At 40.2% G+C, this 26,032-nt stretch overlaps 1 protein-coding gene across 5 annotated transcripts in view; it reads left to right on the forward strand.

Annotated features, from left to right (window-relative positions):
• ssbp2.S (single-stranded DNA binding protein 2 S homeolog) overlaps positions 1-26,032 on the forward strand; it is a 112,237-nt gene that overhangs the window by 38,248 nt on the left and 47,957 nt on the right. For all 5 annotated transcript variants that reach the window (NM_001086878.1, XM_018233669.2, XM_018233656.2 and 2 more), the window contains 1 exon segment: positions 376-460. In NM_001086878.1, coding sequence (NP_001080347.1) covers positions 376-460 — 85 coding nt within the window.

The raw sequence follows: 26,032 nt of genomic DNA on the forward strand, positions 1-26,032 counted from the left end.
TGGCATATTGTAATTCGATTGTTTGACCATATGGCCGAACGTTCGAATTACCCCCGATATAGCCATGACAGTGGCATATCGGGGAAAGATCTTTGAGTCTATGGCCAGCTTTAAATCCATTCCCCAGTCTTGGCTAATACTTGTTCAGTCTGAATACTGTGGCTCTCCCTGAGTTCCATTGGCCACGTCCGTTAAAAAATAATCCTAGTTTAACCTTATAACCGGTTGATATGGGTTAATGGATTCGTACAACCTTTGCACCATAATCAATAGTCCCTGTTTTTCTGCTTCAACAGATACTGCCTTATAGTGACGCTAAACAGGAGGACGGCATGTAACTGTAACTAATTATTTCATCCTCTTGTCATTTGTCAGTGTATTTTGGGATCTGTACTGCGCGGCACCAGAGAGACGGGAAACCTGTGAACATTCGAGTGAAGCAAAAGCCTTCCATGATTATGTAAGTCATTGCCCCTGCATTGTATTTTTAATTCACTAAGGATTATTCTTGCTCTATTTTGTTTCTGTTATGTTATTTGTACAACCGGCTTGTGATATCCTTTCTGATTCTCGCTACTTGAGAAATATGATACAGTAGTCTCTGAAGGGAGCTTTCCTTTGGGTTCAGTGACTTTGCTTCATACAGAATTGAATGAAACATTTTTTTATGCTATTTCATTTTTCTGCTATTTGTAGAGCGTGTTGGTTTTGGCTGATATTTGGATTCAAGCTTTTACATGCAGTCTTTGTGAAAGTATATTTATTTCACTATCAAATTATTGTACAGTCTTGTGAAACAAATGGTGCACAGTTACAATCATTTTATTTTAGCTTTCATAGATTTTACACTGATAAATGCGTAATTGCTGTTTTCCCAGATTACGGTCCGACAAACAACAAAAACTTAATTTACTAAAGCAAGAAGCATCTCTTGATGGTTACCTGCTCATTCGATCGCTTGATGTGATGGGAACAATATGAAATGAGCAAGGAAGTGCCCAGAGACTCTTCCTGCTTCAGTAAATTAAGCTTGCTGTTGGCCCAACAGCAGGTGCCCTCAGGTTACACATTTATGATATTAGCATTATAAAAATTGATAATTTCATGTACTTTAAAAAAAATTGTCAAATTGTTCAGACTGCTCTTCTGAGCACTATTTCAATTTGCATTAAAGGGGTGGTTCACCTTTAAGGTAACTTTTATTATGTTCTAGAACGGCCAATTCTAAGCAACTTTTTAATTGGTTTTCATTATTTATTTATTATAGTTTTATAGTTATTTGCCTTTTTCTTCTGACTCTTTGCAGCTTTCAAATGGGTGTCACTGACTCCCTTCTAAAAAAAACCAATGCTCTGTAAGGCTACAAATATATTCTTATTGTTACTTTTTATTACTGATCTCTTAATCATATTCTAGTCTCTTATTCAAATCAGTGCATGGTTGCTAGGGTAATTTGGGCCCTAGCTACCAGATTGCAAATTGAAGAGCTGCTGAATAAAAAGCTAAATAACTCAAAAACCTTCTATAATAAAAAAACTAAAACAAATTGAAAATTGTCTCAGAATATCTCTCTCTGCATCATACTAAAAGTTATCTCAAAGGTGAATAACCCCTTATCGTTATTGAATTGCCAATTTTAAGTAACTTTTCAATTGGTCGGTATTATTTATTTTTTATGAATTATTTGCCTTGTTTTCCCAACTCTTTCCAGCTTTCAAATGGGGGTCACTGACCCCATCTACAAAACAAATGCTACACATTTATCGTTATTGCTACTTTTTATGACTCATCTTTATATTCAGGCCTCTCCTACGCGCATTCCAGTCTCTTATTCAAATCAGTGCATGGTTGCTAGGGTAATTTGGACCCTAGCTACCAGATTGCTGACACTGCAAACTGGAGTACTGCTGAATAAAAAGCTAAATAACTCAAAAACCACAAATAATATAAAATGAAAACCAATTGCAAATTGTTTTAGAATATCCCTCTCTACATCATACTAAACGTTAATTTAAAGGTGAACAAGCCCTTTAAGTTGCACACTGGTTATATGTCCCTTAAAGAAATCATGCAATATGCATTCACAATTGTGTTCTTTAACATTTCTAAATTGCACATGTAGAGCTTTCTGACCCAAATCATGACAATGTATTCCCTACATTTCCAATGCATTCAACAGATTGATGATTTATGCATCAATCTTTGTTCTAGAAACATTTTTGTTTCGTGAGCAGAAAAGAAATCACTGCCATGACTATTCCAATGTATTTTTGGCCAATATAATAAATAATGTTGAGGTTTGATATTCAGCAGTGACATGTTAGATGTCAGAAAGTTTTTATCTTAATAAACTGTGGTTTCAGTTCTAAAACTGTCACTAATTAGAGGTTTTACTTGCTTGGAAATAGGAACCATTTGATATTTAATGAGTTTTTTCAAAGCCACATTGATTTATAAGCTGTTTCTCAGTTCTGCAAACTGTTATTCATGCAGGGAGCACGTTGCATGCTATTGTTTGTGTGAAAAAGAAATGAGCAATCGTTACTAAATGCGGCAAGGAGCAGTACTTAAATGAAATCCCATGAATGAAAAGAACCCCTTAAGGAAGTGTGTTTGAGTTTCTGCCTTCTAGTGTGTGCTTGCCAGGGCTGGACTCGGAGCAGGGCAACCATCTGCCAGTGATGAAAGCCTGGGCCATTATTTAAGGGGACAGGGAAGTATACAGCATTTTGTGTGGCTAGAATGGGCAGTCTGTTGAAATTTGCCAAACAATTGAATAGTTATGTACTTAAAGGAACAATAACATCAAATTAAAGTAAAATAATATAATGCAGTGTTACCCTGAACTGGTAAAAGTGCTGTATTTGCTTCAGAAACACTACTATTGTTTATATAAATAAGCTGCTGTGTAGCAATGGGGGCAGCCATTCAAAGGAGAAAAGACTCAGGTTACACAGCAGATAACAGATAGCAGATAACCTCTGTAGAACTTAATGTTATCTGTTATCCATTATTTATCCTGTGCCATATAGACTTTTTTGAATTTCCACCATTACTATGAACTATAGTAGTGTTTCTGAAGCAAACACAGCAGTTTTACCAGTGCAGGGCAACAGTACATTTTTTGGTGTTACTATTCTTTTAAAACATATCACCATTGACAGCAGACAGATCAAAAAAATACCTGTCCAACATAATTTAGGGTCAGGGCACACAGACAGATTCAGGGAGATTAGTCGCCTGGCTCTTCTTCTTCGGGGCGACAAATCTCCCCGAACTGCCTTCCCAGCGGCTAAAATGTAAATCGTCGGCGGGATGGCACTTTTTTCCACATTTTACATTTTTTGTATTCCTATCCTGTTCTTATATGCATTTCCGTTTCTTGCATTCTACTCCATAGTTGATCACAATATAATGTGCAGTATTTCTAGCCTAATTCTTTAAGCTTTAGGTCTCCTTTAAGTTTCTGCGGCACTTGCAAAAACCAGGTTTTCAATGGACCGATCTGTTCTGGTGTCAGAAGAATGAACTGTGTTAAATTTCCTATAATATGGGAATTGCAAAGTGCCCTGTTTATAGAAAACCTTGCTGTGAATGAAGCACAGGTGCCTACCTGCTTGAAAATTAAATTGTGTGTTGCTGCCTCTTGCTTTGGAAAAGGTATTGCCTCTTCTGCCATTCGTATGAATTTATCACAATATCTATATAATGTGGATGTATGTAGTTATTTAAAGCAGATGCAATATTTACACAGTTGGGCAGAGAAGAAAAATAGTGTCATTCTTGTGGATTAGAGCAATACCATTTGTAGTTTGCTCATAGTATGCTGTGCTGCTATTGTTTTGGATCATACTTTTCATACTTCTGGCCCTTATGTGGAGTTCAGAGTCCTATTACATGAGAAAGATTATCATGGTCACTGACATAGGAAGATTAAGGGAATATCCGCTAGGAAATCTTGTTAACAGCAATCCCCCACAATTCACATACTGGCTCTATTCGCTATACATTCCCAGAAGCTGGGATATTTAGGTGTTATATTGCACCCGGCTGTTAATAATGGATGTGCGAAGAAGTGACTACCTATCCTCCTCCTCCCTCTAAATTGAAGTCAAATATGTTCAATGCTTTCTGCAGTACAGACACTCCGCGAACTTAATATCACATCAAAGAATATATATATATATATATATATATACACACACACACACACACTCTCACACACACACGCATGTTCCTCCAACTGAAACATAGAAAACACATACCTCCCAACAGTCCCTCTTTTGACAGCTCAACCTGCAGTCCCGCGTTTGTACTGGAAAGTCCCGTTTTTCTCTGTACTGAACAGCAAGAATAAAGCTGGCCACAGACGCAAAGATCCGATCGTACGAATCGTACGATCGGACTTTCCCATCTCCCGAACCTGCCACTAACCATTCCGATCAAAGTCTTACGATTCCAACCAAATAAAGTAGTTAAAGAACAGATCAGCCGATGTTCTGCCCCTGACAGCAATCGTACGATAGACAAAGCTAGTGACAGTCTCCCACTGAAAATCTTAAGATCGGCAATACATGCAACCTGTCCGATCGACCAAACGACCGATCTCCGTCTGACGAAAAATGTCGAGACTCTTCACACACGTTCCGAAAATTGTACGAATCGTTTCGTACGATGAGATATTTGCATCTATGGCCAGCTTTAGAAACAACAGAAACAAACTTAAATGGCTTTTGGCAGAGAGCCCAGAACAGCCACAGCGGCAGATAAGATAGTTTTGAAACAATTTCGAGATAAGCAAATAAGTAATTGTAATAATATAACAGGTCCCTTGGGAAAAGTTAGGCTCACAGCTTAAAGGGCAATTCACCTTCATTAGCAAAACTATAACTGAACTATGTTCAAACTTTCATAATCTGACAAATTTTGTAAAATGAACATGGTAATTAAGGGGGTGTGGCCACAAAATGGTTTGGTAAAAAAAAAAAATCACCGCACTACACACTCCAATTTTTTTGTTTCTCTTTTTATTTCCAAAATGTTGGGAGTTATGAAAATGTGTTTAGTAATTGGGAAAGATAATGATGTTATTGAGATACAGAGGGGCGTATAGAAAACATTCATGTTTTTAGATCCAGAGAACGTTAAATTAAATTATGTCAGCTTATGGAGTCCTTTAATAAGGTAGGCTGGGGGCAGGAGCACAAGTTAACTTTTGGTTAGATTTGCATACAGATACAGATGTACTGGTATGGAATCCATTATCCTGAAACCTGTTATCCAGAAAGCCAGGCAATAGGTGATTAGAGGGGAAACCTGTAAATAACCAGCAAGATCACAAATCCAAAGCAATATACAGTAGTTGTTTCTTGGTGTAACTGTACCGGCGGGGAGTTGCTGCCGTTTCTTCTGACTTTATAAGAATAAATGATGACTGGGACTTTTTCTTTATGATTTATGCACTTCACATTTAGTGTAATGTTTAAATCTGACAGCTCCATTCAAGCACAGACATCTGTGCGCTCTCCGGAGACTTGTCTGTCTTCTTACTCTCCTAGTCTCATTTCTCACTCGCTCACATGAAGTCACTCGTTCAGCCATTATTATTAGGTGCTGTGCTCCTTCCCTATATCTGCCATTGCTCCCCTGTGCTGCCCCATTGTACTTGCTTACCAGAAGTCAGGCCTAAGAGATGTAATGTTATTGTGTGCATAAACTACCCACGTGAGATGTGACCTATTACTGCACGGCTTAGTTTTGCAATAGGGCCTATGGCAAATTCCTCTCGTGGAACTGCAGCATTCAGAATGAACCTTTTCCTGAGGATATGGCTTCCCAATCACCTGACAATATCGCAGTACACTTAAGTAATATTTTCCATTCGAAATAACATACACCTAGGGGCACATTTACTTAGCTCGAGTGAAGGAATAAAATAAATAATACTTCGAATTTCGAAGTATTTTTTTGCTACTTTGACCATCGAATTGGCTACTTCGACCTTCGACTACGACTTCGAATCCAATGATTCAAACTAAAAATCGTTCGACTATTCGATAGTCAAAGTACTGTCTCTTTAAAAAAAACTTCGACCACCTCCTTCGCCACCTAAAACCTACCGAGCATCAATGTTAGCCTATGGGGAAGGTCCCCATAGGCTTTCCTGCCAATTTGGGATCGAAGGAAAATCGTTCGATCGATGGATTAAAATCCTTCGAATCGTTCGATTCCAAGCGTTTAATCGTTCAATCAAACGATTTTTCCTTTGATCGTTCGATCGCAGGAAATGCGGTAAATCCTTCGACTTCAATATTCGAAGTCGAAGGATTTTACTTCGACGGTCGAATATCGAGGGTTAATTAACCCTCGATATAAGAACAATAGTAAATGTGCCCCCTAATGTTAACTGTAAGGGTATTAGAAGTCACCAATGAGCTGCGTGATCATTTTTAGCATGGAAGCTGAGTGCTTTTATACAGGTCACAGTACGCATTTGGGGATTTCTAATATTTTGATGGAGGAGGGGCTACAACTTCTCTAAATATAAGGTTTTTTGGTACAGAGATGGTGCTGTATGAAGGGGCATCACTAAGGATAGGTTTGCCACCTGGCTGGCTATTAGAAATGATGTTTAATGCCAAATGTTTGTGAAGATTCTCATTCATCCAGGTCATGGCATATCTGTAGAAATAAGTCAAATCAACTGGACTTGCTGTTTTTTTTTTCTTGAAGACGTTTTGCCAGTCATCCAACTAACTGGCTTTCTCAATTCTGAATAACTTGTAAATAGGATCTTTCTTTCCGGAATATATATCCCCTGGAATGTTGCTCCAATCCGCATAATCTGTTTATCATAATCCGCAAGGATGTCATGAAGTTACTTATGGATTGTATTAGCTTGATTGGAGCTTTGAGGTGTTATTAAACCTTCCAGGGAGAGGTGCCAAAACAGTGTTGTATGTGGCAGACAATAGATGTTTTTTTCCATACGCATCAGTAAATAGTGCTGCACAAGCAGAATTCTGCACTGAAATGCATTTCTCAAAAGAGCAAACAAATTTTTTCATATTTAATTTTTAAATCTGACATAGGGCTAGACATATTGTCAGTTTCCCAGCTGCCCCAGTCATGTGACTTGTGCTCTGATAAACTTTAGTCACTCTTTACTGCTGTACTGCAAGTTGGAGTGAAATCACCCCCTTCCTTTCCCCCCAGCAGCCTAACAACAGAACAAAGGGAAGGTAACCAGACAACAGTTCCCTAACTAACACAAGATAACAGCTGCCTGGTAGATCTAAGAGCAGCACTCTCTTGTCACAGAGCTGCAGACAAGGCATTAGCAGTAGGGAACAATGCAGACATTTTGTGGGATATGTGTGTGAACCCTGCCGAAGGCCATCAACTGGGGCTGAAACCTTAGTTTCTTTGCCCTAGCTTTAATCTGTAAAATGTATTCTTTATAAATAAGCCATTTGTTGTACCAGCAATTGTTTAAGCACATGGGCATTTACAATTATTTGTGTAAAGAGTTAATAGCCATTGAACCCTGTAGAGAGAGTTCTATATACAGTATGTATAATCTAGTTTTCCTTTTTTTTTTGTAAAGAAAAAAACGGTAGAATTGACATTTTGTTTGAAACATATATTGAATCCAGATCCTTCATTTTCAGTTACTGAGCAGAGCATCTCAGGTGGTTTAGCGGGCTCTTGTTATGGCCTGGGAAATGATTTGGGCATTATCCGTAATGTTGCCTTCAATCCACTGAATTCCAGAGAAGTATCGCATAAAGCCTGGAAGAATTCTGAAAGATTGACCTGGATGTTTAAATGATTTTTTGAGCAAGCTTTAGCTCTGAACTGTCAGATGTGCCAATTTATCTGAGCTTGTCCTATGTGTCAATATAGTGGAGCTTTATTTATTTATTTTTGGTTGGGGTGGGATAAAGTTGAGCCCAAAATGTTTATTGTACAGGGATAATTGGCTAATCTTTGGCATGGGTTTTGCTGTGTTCTAAATCAGCTGTAAAATAAGGGTATTTGTAAAGCTCCTACAGCTACCTTTCTAAAAGCTCTACATCTGTGTCGTGCTAGTGTCTGCCTATTGCTGTTTCTGCTAGATGTAATAGATATTCTTATGCAATACACAAAAGCCATGAGTATCTTGTAAAGTATATCCTTATAAACAATGAGTAGTGATGTCATCAGTTATAAACAGTGAGTAGTGATGTCATTTCTGTCACATGACTCACTGAAAATTGTGTATTATAATAAATATAAGGATATTAGACCTTACCTTGGAGTTCCATGAAACTCCTTTGGTAAATTATAATATCCTTATAATTTACAAGAAGGGGTACTTTATTCACTATATTCCACTTTCACTTACAAATTCACCAATAATAAGAACCCGATGTTCCAGCCACATTAACTACTGAAATAGCATCCCTAGTGCAGTACTAGCATCTACCTTGTTTGTTTTTTCTTCATTTAATTGCTAATACCGATATGGGATCTGTTATCCAGAAACTCCAAATTATAGAAAGGCCATCTCCCAAAGACTCCATTTTATCCAAATTATCAACATTTTTATAAATGATTTCCTTTTTCTCTGTAATAAACAAACAGTAGCTTGAACTAAGATATAATTAATCCTTATTGGAAGAAAAACCTGCCTATTGGGTTTATTTAATGTTTACACGGCTTTCTAGTAGACTTAAGATATGGCGATCCAAATTACGGAAAAGATCCATTGTCTGGAAACCCCAAGGTCCTGAGCATTTTGGATAACCGGTCCCATACCTGTAACAGAAATGTTAGATAAATAATGTTACAAAAATATATTTTAATGCAGTTCATGAAGAAAAATTAGAATTTCAATTTCTGAAGAATGGAGATGGAGTTTTCATTCAGTAGCCTTATTTATATATTTAATGGAAGCAGTCCCAAAGATGCCCCTAATATCACTATGTTGTTTCCTTTTGACCTCAATAGAAAATGTACCACCAGCACACCCCAGCCTTTTTTACTTTGATAACCCGGTGCCTGGCATGGATGTTCTGCACCTTCTGAATGTAATATTAGAAATCTTACCAGGAACACAGAGTACCCCACTTGCATCTGCTTTGTTGTGCTAGTTAAGATTTTCTGATATTTTCCCTGTAGGGCAAAGTAGGGTAATAATTGTGTATGTTGAAATGCTTAAAAGAGAACTAAAGCTTAACTAAAGAAGTAGCTAGAAATGTTGTATATTATGCTTTGGGATTCTGTACCAGCCCAAGGCAACCACGGCCCTTTAGCAGTAAAGATCTGTGAATCCAAAGATGCCCCAGTAGCTCCCCTTCTTCTTTTCTGCTGATTCACTGCACATGCTCTGTGCTGCTACTAAACATCTGTAGTAGCAGCACAGAGCATGCTGTAGCATCAGCTTATATTACAGACCAACCTCATTTTCTGCTTGATAATTAGTGACGACCCCTAAGCTTAGCTTCTCAACAGCTGCTCAGAGCCCACTGAGCATGTGAGTGTCACAGACACTTTCCAAGATGGTGACCCCTGTGACAAGTTTGAAGTCCTGGATCATTGCTGCTATTGACAAACTGAAACTTTAAGCTGGTGCAATAAGTTCAGTATATAAAACATGGCATTTTTAGCCATTTTCATTTTAAGGGTTTAGTTCTCCTTTAATGGGACCCTTTGCACATATATACTCAGGTTATGTAACTTGAAATGGGTTATGGGTGTGCTTGCCGTGTTTCTATTATTCACATGGCTGCTATACCTATGGGCTTGTACAGCAGCACTACAGAATGGATTCCTGTGATACAACAAATTTATTAAGTATGAGATAACAGGGTCACTCCCTGTGCTTTCCCAGAGCCCTTTCTTAATTTAATCTGGGCACAGCCTGCCGGCCCTAGGTGTAATTGGAGTATAGGGGGTGCACCCCTGCTGGAGAGGTTTTCTATTGAATCCTTTTAGCTTTTGCTGCATCCAGTGCTAGTTTGTGGGTAAAGGTTGGTATCTGCTTGAGAGAACCAGAGAAAAGAACAGAGAAGGGAATGGCTAAGGAGAGGGAGCCTTTATTTACTTTCTCCTCCCTGTTTGCAGTCTAACCGGTGTCTTGCTAAGCAGGTTCTGTAAGTCGCAGTCTCTGTTCTGGGCTTGTATTACATAACTGTCACTTGGCTTATTTACCCATGTTGTGGGCTTGCTGTGTGCCAAGCAGAGTCATGTTGCACCTCTGTGCGGTCAAGTTCCTTGTTTTGTTTAATACTTGGGTGTTGGGGGTGAATCCATGGCGCTGCTTACATAATGCATTGAGGTATTTCTAGCTGTGGAGTTGAAATGTCATTTGGGAGGCTGCTGTCACTAAGCATATTCTCTGTAGCATGTCATACAGTAGTAACTCAGGAGGGATCATTACACAGGCACTGACTGGGAAGCACACACTCGTCACATAACAATTGCAACACGTTAAACATTCTGTTAAACTCCTTTTTGTTTATGTACACGGCATAACAATATACTGATTTGCCACAATAATGAAATTAATTATAAATCTAATAATGTCATTTGTATGCAATGTGAGCCTTGAAGAGGCAGCACACCAGGGCAAATTTATCTAGTATGAGCAATTATTAAAATCAGATTTTCACCACAAAAAATTCACATAGCTATGGATGTGTAATAAAGCTAAAAGTTGAACGTTTTTTTTAATTAGTGAGCTCCTAAAGTACAACATGTATATTTCCTGCTGCAAACAAGTCACCTATATCTGGTACTAGAAAGCTTATGCGTTCCTCAAACAGACAATCACTATGGGATACAGTGTACTAGTTAAGCTGGTCATATACTGCAGATGAGCTTGTTTAGAGAAATTGCTAAGCAAGCAGATCTGGGCCTGATTTGGCCAGCCACAGTTTGAAATTGGGCTAATCTGGTCAATGGCCCAGGGGCCAACAATCCGATCATATAGAGGCCTACAGGACCAGCAGATAGGACCACATAAACAGACGCAGTCCTTGTCGATATCAGTCAGGCCCCATTACACAGACCAATAAGCTGCCATCTCAGTCCTAAAACTTCTATTGGCCTGTGTATGACCACTTTTAAAGGCACATTTATTAAAGGTCAAATTTGAATTCATGCAACTTTTTTTTAAGCTCTATTAAATTGGAATATACTCGAAATTCTGCTGGGGAGTTATTTAAAGGGGACCCGTCACCCAAAAAAAAATTCAAAATCCTATTTTATCACATTAGTCAAGCAAAATAAACCTTAATTACACCATATAAATTATTTGAATCTTGTTTCCTTCAGTCTGGGAATTCATTATTATAGCAAGCAGGCAGGAGCCATTTTGTGGACACTGTTATTAAGACAAGCCTTGCATCATCTCAGAATCTTGTTTGTTCACAAGAATGGGGGAACCGATTGTCCATCCCCATGCCCTGGCTACACAATTAAATGGTTAAGAGAATGGGGGAATGTTGGGAGAGCAGTGACATCTAGGAAGTGCTGAATGGAAAGTAAAAGTAATTGCCTGCCCCGCCTCTATGCCTAGGTAAAGAGGAGGGGCAGATAATATTTGATTGACAGCTGAGATTTTTAAATGAGCTTACAGCTATGAATACGTTAATAAAAAAAATAGAGATTGGATTTCATGTTTACCATATAAACTCGAGTATAAGCCCAGTTTTTCAGCACCCAAAATGTGTCAGTATGCGAGTGGCTGTGTACATTCCGCCAAAGCTCCAACCAAGATTTCCCCTCCTCTGTGGGAAGTATCTTACCTGCCGGGAAACGCTGGGAAGGTTTCTCTTTGTGACTATAATTAGGACAAAACCCGGAGACTCGCAGCACATTCGATCTTGCACCCCCCCCCCCCAAACAAACATTGCAATGGTGGGAGCAGCAGCGCGATCAGTGGGGAATCTACATCAAAACCCACATAATCTGTAACGTCAGAGTGCGTGCCACCCGCACTTCTACTGTGCACCCTGAATGGGGCCCGCAACCCATCAATGGGACCCCCGATCCTGAGGAGCCAACGGGGAACACCCCCCCCTCCCAGCCAGAAACAATGGTGCTTATCCGCAGCGCAGGAGGAGCAGCAGCGCGCAACTTTGCGCAAGGAGTGTGGAGCGATACCGGCTGAAGTGCGAGTGGCGCGCACGCTGACGTTACAGATCATGTGGGTTTTGATTCCCCACTGATCACGCTGCTGCTCCCACCGTTGCGCTGTTTGTTTGGGGGATGCAAGATCGAATGTGCTGCTGCGAGTCTCCGGGTTCTGTCCCATTTATAGTCACAAAGAGAAAACGTCCCAGCGTTTCCCGGCAGGTAAGAAACTTCCCACAGAGGAGGGGAAAGCTTAGTTGGAGCTTTGGCGGAATGTGTATTTTTGGAGGTAACAACTCTGTGGAATTTCATTAAATGATGGTGGTACCTGCTTGTCTTAGTTGTGTCTAGGCTTATACTCGAGTCAATAAGTTTCCCCAGTTTTCGTAAGTAAAATTAGGTACCTCCACTTATACTCTGGTTGGCTTATACTCGATTATATACGGTAATTTGAAAAGGACTTTTATTATACAGATTTTTCTGTCTGGGTGACAGATCCACTTTAATAAAAAATTGAATATCTAAAACACGCACGATTTATACCAACTCGAAAACTCAAATTGAATTAGACTAAGCTTGATTTGAATGTCCGGAAGGCTAGTAACATGTCCAAATTGGTCCCTGGACCTCTCCCATTGACTCGGCAGGTTTTAGGTGGTAAATGGTTGAATTTGAAAGGGCCAGGGTATGATAAATCTTGAAAATCAAATTCAAACTAGATTTGAGTTTGGATAATTTACAATTTGAATTTGAGAGTTTTTACAATTAAAAAAAAAAATTTGAAAATTTGACCCTTAATAAATCTGCCCCTTAGTGTATTTGCTTCTGTCTGCTGGGTACAGGGTTTATTCACTTTCTCACCCTAACAATATATGGGGCTATAGTGAATTATCTGTTATCCAGGACCAGCTACAGAGCTGCGTGTGCTCTTATTGTATAAGAAATGCAAATACAATATACACAAGTCAACTACAACAAAATGAAGACATTTTCAGAACTACTACATTATTTATTTATTTTATTTTTTTGGAACTTATTCTTTTAGTCGGTTTGTATTTGTGTGGGTTGTTCATGAGTCTTCTCCACCGATCAGATCTGCATAGGAGGTTCCTTACAAAGCAAGCGGTGAGCGACAGTGAATATGTGCTAATTGCAGAAGCTGTGCCTTTACAGAATTCATCTAACAAGGACATGATCCAGAGGAAATCTCTGTTCAGCATATTTTTGTATGTGCCGTGCCAACAGCTAAACAGACAATAGAGTGCATCACATCCGCCATTAAGGGGGCTGATCCCCAAACATGTTGCTTTCCTGTTGAAGTACAAGTACCATAAAACATTTAAAAAAATGTATTTCTTTTTTTGAGTGACCTAGGCAGGGGCCAGAGGATTCTGGGAATTGTAGTTTAGGGTTATCGGGAAGCTCTCTGGCTAAATAACAGACAGAGACTTACATACATGGCTTAAATATATTATACCATTTGAACCTACCCACCCTATGAACCCACCCCTCCATAAATGTACATGAAAACTATGTTATGGCTGCTACACATGCATTAAAGGCAGATTGGATTAGTATATTCTATGCACCCAACACTAATCTCATCCCCCTGCTCACCAGTGGCAAGTAAGCCAAAAACAATATGCATTGGCCTGCATATCTTATGCCACTCTGTCATTGTTTCCCTAAAAAAATTGCACCTGTAAATGAGGTAGGAGCATTGAGTTTGGGTGAGAATCATACAGTGTGCCAAAATCCCATAGGTAAGTAATTTCTATTCATTTTACCCTCCGTTTATACACTTTAAGTATGAAAATGGCACTGTATTGTTTTGATATTGACTGACAGCAGGGATATAATTTGTAAAATAGAAAAGGAGAAATAGACTTGGACGTCCATAGCATGTGGTCTCAAGAATTGGTCTCAAGAATTGGCCCATAGCCCATGAGGCTTTTAAAGGGTTTGCTGCAGCAAACCGGCCTTATATTTGACACCCCTGATTTAGACTGTAAATCCATCTGTAGAATTCAACATGTGTTATGGCACATTGCTCTAAAATAACAGAAACACTGCACAGCTGGTGCCTTTAAAGCAGAATTAAAACTTGACAAAATAAGTAGGCTAGAAATGTTGTACATTATGTTTTGAGCTTCTGTACCAGCCCAAGGCAAACACAGCCCTTTAGCAGTAAAGATCTGTGTCTCCAAAGATGCCCCACTAGCTCCCCATCTTCTTTTCTGCTGATTCACTGCACATGCTCTGTGCTGCTGTCACTTACTGAGCTTAGGGACCCACTCACAATATACAGTACACATAGAATAGAAATGTCACAATATAAGGCTGATTAGTAATTAATACAGATAATTACTACATGGCAGCACAGAAACCAGAACAATTAGCGTCAGAATTTAATAATCAGCCCTGTAGCATCAGCTTATATTAGAAGCTAGACTCATTTTCTGCTGGATAATTAGTGATGACCCCTAAGCTTAGCTTCTCAACAGCTCCCCAGAGTTTACTGAGCATGTGAGTGTCACAGACACTTTCTAAAAGGGTGACCCCCTGTGACAAGTATGAAGTCCTGGATCATTGCTGCTATTGAGAAGCTGAATCTTTAGGCTGGTACAATAAATTCAGTATATAAAATATTGCATTTTTAACCACATTAATTTTATGGTTTAGTTCTCCTTTAATCCTCTTTCTGTTCACCCATCTTGACGTGTCTTGCTAAATTCATGAGAATGTTTCCTGGTAAGTGATTTGATTGTGAAGAGATTGCATAAAGTTAATAGAAACATTCTGAAATAAACATGTCTCATAGCCTGGGACAGCTGCCATTATTCCATGGTGATGCAGACAAACTCTACCTTATCGGAGTGTGGATCTGCCAGCACCCTGGCCTCCCGTGCTAACCTCAATTCCCAAAATACAGGTTTCCCCATTAGTTGTGTATTTTATGCTATGAGAAACTGAATCCCTCCAGTCCTTCTCATTCAGACAGTTGGAACACCATGGAAGCACAATGGAAGCAAGCCCCTATCCCAGGTTGCTCAATGTATACAGCAGTCCTATGCAGGGCCGCCATCAGAAATCACGGGGCCCCACACAACAACATTTTCTGGGCCCCCCTCGCCACGCCTCCCCTAACCACGCCCCCAACCACGCCCCCACCAGTACAAAAGTCCCATGGACATTTGTGGCTAGTTAAGAAAACCAGGCAGGGCCCAAGAAAAAAAAAACTGGCGGCCTACTAAAATTATATATAAAAACACGCCATTCAGGGGGATGTCGAAAAGCTACATTGGTGGCCGGGGTCACAAAAAAAAAACACTGGTGGCCAGACCCTTCTGCAAGCCAGGGGGCTGTATGGAGGGTCAGGGGCAATCATTGGTGGTCAGTGACTTGCTGAGGGGCCCTGCCACCAGTGTTTTTTTGTGACCCCTGGCCACCAATGTAGCTCTTTGGTATCCCCCAGAATGGGTTAGGTGCCCGCATTGGGGGTTCAGGGGCCCTGCATTGGTGGTTCAAGGGTCCAAAGCCCTGCAAGGGGTTCAGGGGCCCTGCATTAGTGGCTCAGGGGCTCTGCATTGGTGGCTCAGGGGCCTGCGGCCCTGCATGGGGTTCAGGGGCCCTGCATTGGTGGTTCAGGGGCCCACAGCCCTGCATGGGGTTCAGGGGCCCTGCATTGGTGGCTCAGGGGCCCTGCATTGGTGGCTCAGGGGCCCTGCATGGGGTTCAGGGGCCCTGCATTGGTGATTCAGGGGCCCACAGCGCTGGATGGGGTTCAGGGGCCCTGCATTGGTGGCTATGGGGCTCTGCATTGGTGGCTCAGGGGCCTGCGGCCCTGCATGAAGTTCAGTGGCCCTGCGTTGGTGGCTCAGGGGCCCTGCATTGGTGATTCAGGGGCCCACAGCCCTGGATGGGGTTCAGGGGCCCTGCATTGGTGGTTCAGGGGCCCTGCAACCCTGCATTGGTGGTTCAGGGGCCCTGTGACCCTGCATTGGTGGTTCAGGGGCCCGTGGCCCTGCGTGGGGTTCAGGGGCCTGCATTGGTGGTTCAGGGGCCTGCGTGGGGGTTCAGGGGGTCGCATTGGTGGATAGGGGCAGGCATTGGTGGTCAGTGGCACTTACCTGTAACTGGGGGGTCTCTCTTACACACCCTCACATGGTGACTTCTTCTTCTGTGCGGTCTTCTTCATCTGTGCTGTCATCTTCTTCTGCGCTGTCATCTTCTTCTGCGCTGTCTCCTCCTGCATCCGGCGGGGTCTTCCGCATCATCGCCGTCACCCGGAAGACTGTCCTTCGCCAACCGCGTCTTCACTCTTCTGTCTGCAGGCGGCAGCGTGCCGGCGGTTTAAATAGCGTTGCGCCCGTGCGTACTGACGTCATGTGTACGCACGGGACGCAGCCAATAGGAATAGCCGCTGACACCAATGAAAGTTTCGCCGGGCCCGGTTTCTCTACGTGAAGTGCGGCTCGGCCGGGCCCCCCTCACAGCTTAAAATCCTCCGGGCCCGGGAGAACTGTCCCCCCTGTGACCCCCTGATGGCGGCCCTGGTCCTATGTAGTCATCTGATGTCAAGTTATGTAATTTTAAAATGTGTAAAGGTGAACCAGGTTATCTGAACAGCAAGTAAACCCACCATATCACCCAGGGGTTAGATCTTCAGCTACAGGAGAACACCAAACTATTCTTGTATACACCAGGCTGGCACAAACTGGAACTCAGTCAATAGATGCCTTACATTATTTCTAATACCCTTTAATATTATCTAAACAAAAAGCCTGACACGTTTTGTGCCTACATAGGGCACTTTGTCATAGCCCAGTGATCCCCAACCAGTAGCTTGTGAGCAACATGTTGCTCCCCAACCCATTGGATGTTGCTCCCAGTGGCCTCAAAGCAGGAGATTATTTTTGAATTCCTGGCTTGGAAGCAAGTTTAAGTTGTATAAAAACCAGTTGTACTGCTAAACAGATCCTCAATGTAGGTTGACAATCCACATAAGGGCTACCAAGTGGCCAATCACAGCACTTATTTGGCACCCCAAGAAAATTTTCATGCTAGTGTTGCTCCCCAACTCCTTTTACTTCTGAATGTTGCTCATGGGTTCGAAAGGTTGGGGATCCCTGTCATAGCCTATGACTAAATTCCCCAGTTCAGTTGTTTTCAGGTTGTTCCCCAGAAATAAAGACTTTTTTTTCAATTACTTTCCATTATTTTTTTTTTTTTTTTTACTGTTTTTCCAAAATCTAAGTTTAAAGTTGAATGTTCCTGTCTGTGGTGTTTGAGTCTGGCAGGTCAACAATTCAAATTCTGAACTGTTACAATTTTGAAACATTTAGTTGATTCATTTAGTTGATACATTTCTTAGCAGCATCTCTGGAGTATTAGCAACTATTGTATCAATTGTAACAGCTGCCTGTAATGAAACCCAGAGATTTTGCTCAGCAGGGACAAAGATAAGAAATGCATCAACTAAATGTATCAATTTAGAACAGTTTACAGGGTCGGCGACATCCCCTCCCAGAGCTGCTTTAAGAGCTGGTGAAAAAAGACACTTTACACTTTAATAGTAGAAAAACTGTGACACATAGAAAATAGAAAGTAATTGGAAAAGGTCGTTATTTCTGGTGATCTATCGGTAAACAACTAGTTGTTTGAAAGGTGAACAACCCCTTTAATTAAGTATCGTTCGCATCGTTTTCTATACATTGCAAATCCATTGTTAATGTATTGGCTTCATGCATTGGCCTGAAGCTGGTGTATTGAGTAAAGGGGCTTTTAATTTGTTGACAAGAGTATGCTGGGACCCGCAGTTTTTATTTATAAAGCGCCAACATATTGCGTAGCACTGTAAAGTAAATGTGATTATACAACTAAATCACAGGAATTATATACATAGAACATATGGAGTTGCATACATCACAGTCAATACCAGTACAAAAGGTGAGGAAGGCCCTATGCATTCGCATCCACTCTAAAGGGAAGGGAGTAATACACAAGATCGAATTAAGTGGGTGAGAAATGTGGTACTGTATGTGCTGTTGCGTTTGGTAGCTAAGCAGAGTGAGGGTAGGCTTCTTGAAAGAAATGCGTTTTTTAAGAGATTTCTTGAAAGCAGAAAGGTTTGGAGAAAGTCTGACAGACCGTGGGAGAGAGTTCCAGAGGAGGAGTGCAGCCCTTGCAAAATCTTGAATGCGAGCATGTGAGGAGGTAATGAGAGAAGAGTTGAGTAGCAGATCAGTAGAGGAGCGTAGAAAGCAGTTGGGTGAGTATACAGAGATGAGTTCAGAGATGTAGGGTGGGGCAGAGTTATGAAGTGCTTTGAAAGTCAGTGTCAGTGTCAGCAGCCACAGTTTTGATTGACTTTGAAGCTGAAAACGCAAGTCTGGATAATATTTAGCTGCATCATCTGCTTTAAGCTTCCGAAATACCTCATTCTCTTTCTGCAATCATTTTTCTTCCATTTCCACCTCTTCAGATTTTAAAATAGTGCCGCTTCCCCGCTGCAGCTTGTCAGGATAGCATTGGGAAGCCTCTCGTCTCACTTCTCTTCCCTGCCTTCAGGAATGCACAATATCTACCAATCTCTGGCTAGCGGAGAGAAAATGATAGCCCCATGTCGCTTGCCCTATTCTCTCCAACTGTCTGGATTTTCTTTCTAGCTTCTTAAACTAATCTATATCATGCGGTCTTTATGTTATCCCACTGCTAACTCTGTAAACTGTCTGTAGCAGACGGAGCATAGCAACCAAACTGCTTTTCATTTCAATCGGCCCAGAATTTTTTTTTTTTTTTTATTCTTAGTACTTTTATGTAGAATATTAAGGTAGAAAGTTTACAATTCTGATGTTACAAGTAGAGCTATTTCTGTCCATTTTGTTTTTTAATGGAAGCTTATTGGCCCATTTGTTGTTTCCTTTCACATTCAGCCCTTGTAATGAGACTTTAAATGCAAAACTTAAGTAGAATGCATTTCATGGAGACTGGAGTTTTTTTTATTGCCATTTTCAAAAAGTATAATATTATATTAAAAAAAACAAACAAAAAAAAACCCAAAAACAATATGTATGAGACTATGGGCCAGCTTAAATTCAGCATGAAAAAGGTTAATCACATTAAAAAGTCACAGATGAGATTCAATTGCAATTATTCAATTCATTAAAACTTATCTCCCTGTTTATCACGTATAACTCTATTGAAGTCTATGGGAAAAAGCTCTAACTGAATTTGGACAAAAGTTTTTTTTCCTCCTCGAATTGAATTCTCGTCCATGAGTTTTCACTTGATAAAACCGTGAGATAACTTTCTTCTCACTGAATAGAATGTGGCCCAGGGAGAGAAAAGGATTCATTGCTGCCACTCTACATGGGCATTCTGATTATTGCAGTGGTGCGGGATTAATTATATCTTAGATTAGATTATGTACAAGTTACTGTTTTATTATAGAGAAAAGGGAAAAAAACTTGATTATTTGGATAAAATGGGAGACATCCTTTCCATAACTGATGTACAGGTATGTGACCCGTTATCCAGAATTCTCTGGACCTTTTTTTTTTTTTTTGTTCTGGATCTTTCCACAACATGGATCACTATACTAAAAAAAAACATTGATAAGATACAATTAGATTGTTTTGCCTCCATTAGGGATTGATTATACCTTAGTTGGGATAAAGTACAAGGTACTGTATTATTACTACAGAGAAAAGGGAAATCATGTTTAAAAATCCTAATTACTTTAAAATGGAGTCTATGGAAGATGGCTGTCCCATAATTTCTGGATATGGGTTTCTGGATAACGGATCCCATACATAGTCATTCTTTTGCCACGGCTGCTTACTTATCCCAATGGCTGCATTACAAAGCACCACTGTGACACCCCCCCCCTGCATTCGATCACTGATAGATTCTGGAAACTGACTACTCTGGAAACCATCCTACTTTATTAGTTTTGGGTTACACCTTGTTCGTTGCTGTACTTCATATTATCTGGCAACACCTGCAGTGGAAAGAACAAATATGCTCTTTAGAAAAAAGTTAAAGGAGAACTAAAGCTTAACTAAAGAAGTAGCAAGAAGTGTTGTACATTATGTTTTGTGCTTCTGTACAAGCCCAAGGCAACCACATCTGATTCTGAAGCTGTTTTACTGCACATGCTCTGTGCTGCTGTCACTTACTGAGCTTAGGGACCCACTCACAATATACAGTACACATAGAATAGAAATCCCACAATATAAGGCTGATTAGTAATTAATACAGATAATTACTACATGGCAGCACAGAAACCAGTGCAATTAGCATCAGAATTTAATAATCAGCCTTGTAGCATCAGTTTATATTACAGACAACCTCATTTTCTGCTTGATAATTTGTGACGACCCCTAAGCTTAGCTTCTCAACAGCTGCTCAGCATGTGTCAGAGACACTTTCCAAGATGGCGACCCCCTGTGACAAGTCAGAAGACCTGGATCATTGCTGCTATTGACAAGCTGAAACTTTAGGCTGGTGCATTATGTTCATTATATAAAATATGGCATTTCATATTCATTTTTAGGGTTTAGTTCACCTTTAAAGGTCAAAGGAAGATCAATATTCACTTTTGAACTGCGGTAGTGGCCTGGTCCCGTTTATATTTAGCTTAACGGCAGGCAGCATAGGCCTGAGACCTCACATTGTACCATGGGGCAGTAATGGTCGGGTGTAATCTGAATTACCCTTGTGCCATTAACTTACAGCTTTACCCCCTGACTCCTGCTGAATAGAGCTTTTTGATGGATATGCTTTATGTTGCCCTTGCTGCTCCTGTCAGACACCGAATAATCAGACACCAAATAATCATAAACCTTATCCAAGGCTTTACTTGCAACATAGTAATCATCTTATAGGCAAAGATCTTATCTGTGGCCCTGATCCTTTAGGATTTCCTTTTAAACTACCTAAATCTGTTAGTACTTGAAGTATTCTGTTTCTTGTGAAGCAGTGAAGTGATTGGCAGGTGATTAATTGATAGCAGGAGTGTGTGCAGACTGGAGCACATGGATCTCAGAGATAAGTACTGTACTACAAGCATAAGTGAGACATTTCTTTATCCTACTTGCTAATTACACTTACTTTGCTGCTTTTAAATCTACTTCTTCCACCATTCAGCAAATACATAACCCTTAGAAGTCCTTATGTCCTATTCTGCCTATGAATTAAGTGATTTAGTGAAGATTCTTCAATGTATGAATACGGAGAAGATAAAGTATAGTGTATAATGTATGAGATGCATAAAGTTGCCTTGGAGTGGGGGCTCCCTAGACTAAAGGTTTGGGGCACGTGCCATCTCTCTCCCATTCATTCACAAACAATGGTTGCGGAATAAATAGATCAGAGGGTCTTGCTTACAGTTTAAACTGGTTGTTCTCCTTCAAACACTTTTCAGTTCAGTTGTTTTCAGATATTTCATCAGAAATAAAGATGTTTTCCAATTACTTTCTATTTGTGACCATTTTTCTAATATTGAAGTTTAAAGTTTCATTTTTCACCTTCTTATGTCTTTATAAATCTGTTAGAGGGGTGCAGACTCTGTAACTGTTGTAAATTGATACATTTATGTTTGTCCCTGCTGAGCAGAATCCCTGAGTTTCATTAAAGGCAGCTGTTAGAATTGATACAATAGTTGCTAATATTCCACAGATACTGTTGAAAAATGTATCAACTAAATGTAGCTACTAGATGTATCAATTTGTAACAGTTTAAAAGCTGCACATGGATTACTGCAGCGGTCTTTTTTGGCCCAGGGACTGGGGGATTTGGTCGGGAGGGGTTGGCGTCCAATTCGGGTGCACGGCGGACCAGTTCAAGACTGTCCGAGGTCCGGCGGTTGGGGACCCCTGGATTACTGAGCTACCAGACTGAAACACCAACCCAGAGACAGGAACATTAAACTTACATTTTGTTAAAAAAATAAAAGATGGGAAGCAATTGAAAAAAAAAATTGATTTGTGGTGAACAATTCGATTGAAAAAAGTGTTTGGAAGGTGAACAACCCCTTTAATGATGCAAAGGGCGCTAGTCTCAGGAGCTTACCATCTTCCAGCTTCCAGCTGTTTAAAGCATAGGAAGTAGGTATTATTAGGTGGCTTGTCAGAGAGACAGACACAGGTGAGCAGTGTCAAGTCTGAACAAGTTTGTACTCCATTGGGAGGAAGATGCAATTGGAGACTAATGTGAAAATATCAGATGTTATGGGAACAGTCCCAAACTTAGTGATTGAATTCGCTGTGGGTTCCTAACTTATATCCCACATTAGTGGATAAGGCATTTTTTGTCCCTTAATTGTATGAATGCTCTACATATACACTCATACTAATTTCTGCAATGTGCTTCGTATAGTTGAATAGCAGTGCAGCTAGAATTCAATGCTATCTCTTTGTACAGCTATAAACAGTCTATAGGGTTGTGCCTGATTTCTATGCAGTCTATGCCTATGTTTGCACGATCATTGATTCAAATTAACAATTTCTCCTTTGTTATTTGTCAGTGTTACATGTTTGTGTGTGTTTGAAGATTGGGCAAAGATGCTGAAAGCCTTAGGGGTTCATTTATAAATTGTTAAAACAAGCCCAGTCCCTAATATTGTTATGTTACCAACAATATCTGCAGTGAACATGAAGTTAATTCAAACAGACCTTCCAAAGGACAACACTCAGACTTGCCTCATGCCTATAGCACCTCTTTGCTTTGCTCAGCCCTACATTAAAGCATAGTATAGTCAGCATTTGCAAAGACGAGAGAGAAAACTGTGTGATGTTGTGACTGCTATCACTTAGGTGCACAAATTACTGCCGAACACTTTGTGCCATTTAGCTCAAGTTTGGGCATGTAGAAAGATTCTTCGGAGCTTTAAATAAGTTGGAAGGATTTGTGTGTTGTGTGCTGCCCGTTATGAAATCACATTTCCAGTTTCTGTCTGATTTCTTTATGCCGTCTGCTGGAGTAGAAATAAACTGCCCTAGAATAAACCAAGATACAAACACATCTTAACTCTCCGCACAAATAATTACGGGTCAGTTGGGAAAGTAAATAAAGAGACTATCTCCGCCAAGAAAGATAAAAGTAACTAACCACGATACAACTTCCAAAGTCCATCCAAACAAAGCATGCTTGCCTTACTGATATATTTATGGTTGTTTGAGTGCTCTCTATGGAAACACTGAAAAAAAAAAAATTCAAAAGGAAACAAAGTAATTGAAGTAAATCATTATTGGGTATTCTTTCCCTTTATAGGGCCTCTTTAAAGGGGTTGTTCACCTTTAACTTTTAGTATGTTATAGAATGGCTAATTGTAAGCAACTTTTAAATTGGTTGTCATTATTTTTTTTTTTATAGTGTTTTAATTATTTGCATTCTTCTTAAAACTATTTCCAGCTTTCAAATGAGGGTCGCTGACCCCATTTAAAAAACAAATGCTCTGTAAGACTATACATTTAGGGGCATATTTATCAAGGATCGAATTTCGAAGTAAAAAAACTTCGAAATTCGACCATGGGATTTGAGTACTTCGATAGTCGATTTACATTTTAGCCGACGGGAAGGCAGGGGAGGCAGTTCGGGGAGATTAGTCGCCCGAAGAAGGGGAGGTTTGTCACCGGGCGACTAATCTCCCTGGATATGCCTGTGCCCTGACCCTTACCAGTGGTGAATCCATCCCTGCTCTTAATTCTGGTGCTACCAAGCATTCCAATTGTTTATGAATCTTGCATAATGTAAAATAAGATTGCCCTACAGCAACAGTTGAGAGTAAGGGCACACATGGAGATTCGGGGAGATTAGTCCCCCGCGACTAATAGCCTCTTCTTTGGGGCAACTAATCTCCCCAAACTGCTTCCGTCTGCTTCAATGAAAGTTTACTCGTGAGGAAACTTCGGGCTACTACGGAAATTGAGTGAATTGGCGCAGGCGTTTTTTTCATTGAAGCAAACGGAAGACACGGAGATTAGTCACCCCAACTAAATCTCTCCGAATCTCCAGGTGTGCCTTTACCCTGAAGGCTTTCAGGAGGTGCTGGGAAATGTAGTTTATTTTGCATTATAAATAAAGTGATATTTGCCCCAGGCTCAACTGCCACTTCGGTCAGCTCGGCACTTTCACTCTTGTTGGCCTGTGCCATTTTACAGTTTTACATGCAAAATACATCAAAATCACTCTAGCTTGCATTCTGTTTATTTGTATTGTGACGTCTGTGATTTTTTCAGGTAGCCACTAAACTGGCCATCCAGTAACTGGTAGATATGGCCCCACCTCTCCCAGATCTGCAAACTAATCCCCTGCTAACTGTTTAAAGTATCATATTTCCTTGTTTGTGCAGCAGAAACCTGATCATTGTACTACTACTCCCTGTTGTACCAACTGCTACACTGGACACAGCACACAGCCTGTGTAAATACCCAACTCCCTATGGGAGTGCCACTTACCATGGGTATTCTTACTGCAGCACTGACAAAACTGCATTTTAAACGAGATCAGTACAGGACACTTATATTAAAGGGGAACCATCACAAAAATGATTTGTCATACTGAAATAAGAAACTTTGTAAATACAATGAATTAAATATTGTGCTTTGTTTCTGAAATAATCAAGTTTATGTTCTTTCTCCCTCTCAGCATCGGTTTCTCTTCATGCAGCAGTTGGGTGTCGGATGAATGATCCGATATATCTTATAGAGGGGCTTCCTTTCCTAGCAGATTTATTAGAGCTCACTCAAATATCTGATTCCAGTACAAACAAAATCCAACAAAATAACTGCCTTTTGCACAAATTCTGCCTGTAGAAAGACATGATTTTAAAAGAGTGAGCTCTAATACATCTTCTAGCCAAAAGGAAGCCCCCCTATAAGATATCTTGGATCTATCTGTCAATGATTATCTGACACCCAACTGCTGCATGAAGAAAGAATGAAGAGAAACATATGTTGAGAAAGGAAAAGTGAAGATGAACTTGATTATTTCAGAAACTAGAGAATTTTTAATTAGAAAACTTATTTCAGTATGCTGAAGCATATATTAAATTTTCATTTTGCGATAGTTCCCCTTTAATGTATTGAGGGTTAATAAAAGAATTGTGCTTTGGTAATGACAGTTAGATCAGCATATGGTGACTGGGAGACCATAGTAGTACAGTATAGCCCCTATATTGCACCATCTACACAGATTTTGTTATGATAAAATGGCAGTATTCTACATTGGCAATGCCTGGTTCTGGCAACCTCTGAGGCTGTTACATTTAGCTGTAATGATCCTCCAAGTTAGGTTTGTTGAAATCTATAACCTGATGGATTACCTGTGTGCGTTTACTGCATGCAGAGCCCATCTGTCACCCACACAACATGTTCTATAAGTATTCCCAAGGGAACTACTGTACATATGGCCACTGCCACACACGGATGTGTCCTTTTCCCCCTAATTATAAAAAAAGGCCAAATCAACCCTTGAAAAAAATGTGTCTAGTAAAAGAAAAAATAGTTCTAAGCCTTGCTTTACACTTTTGACTTAGCTTTTAGTATGGTGTAGAGAGGGATGTTCTGGTACAATTCTCAATTGGTTTTAATCTTTTATTATTTGTGGTTTTTGAGTTATTCAGCTTTTTATTCAGCCGCTCACCAGTTGGTTGCTAGGGTCCAAATTACCCTAGCTACCATGCACTGATTTGAATAAGAGACTGGAATATGAATAGAAGAGGGCCTGAATAGAAATATGAGTCATAAAGAGAAGCAATAACTATAAATGTTTAGCCTTACAGAGCATTTGTCCTGTAGATGGGGTCAGTGACCCCCTCATTTGAAAGCTGGAAAGAGTCAGAAGAAAAGGGCAAATAATTTAAAAACTATACAAAATCAAGAAGAATAATGGAAAAGTTGAACCACCC

This window comes from Xenopus laevis, chromosome 1S (genome assembly GCF_017654675.1).
Source record: "Xenopus laevis strain J_2021 chromosome 1S, Xenopus_laevis_v10.1, whole genome shotgun sequence".
NCBI classification, from domain to species: Eukaryota; Metazoa; Chordata; class Amphibia; order Anura; family Pipidae; genus Xenopus; species Xenopus laevis.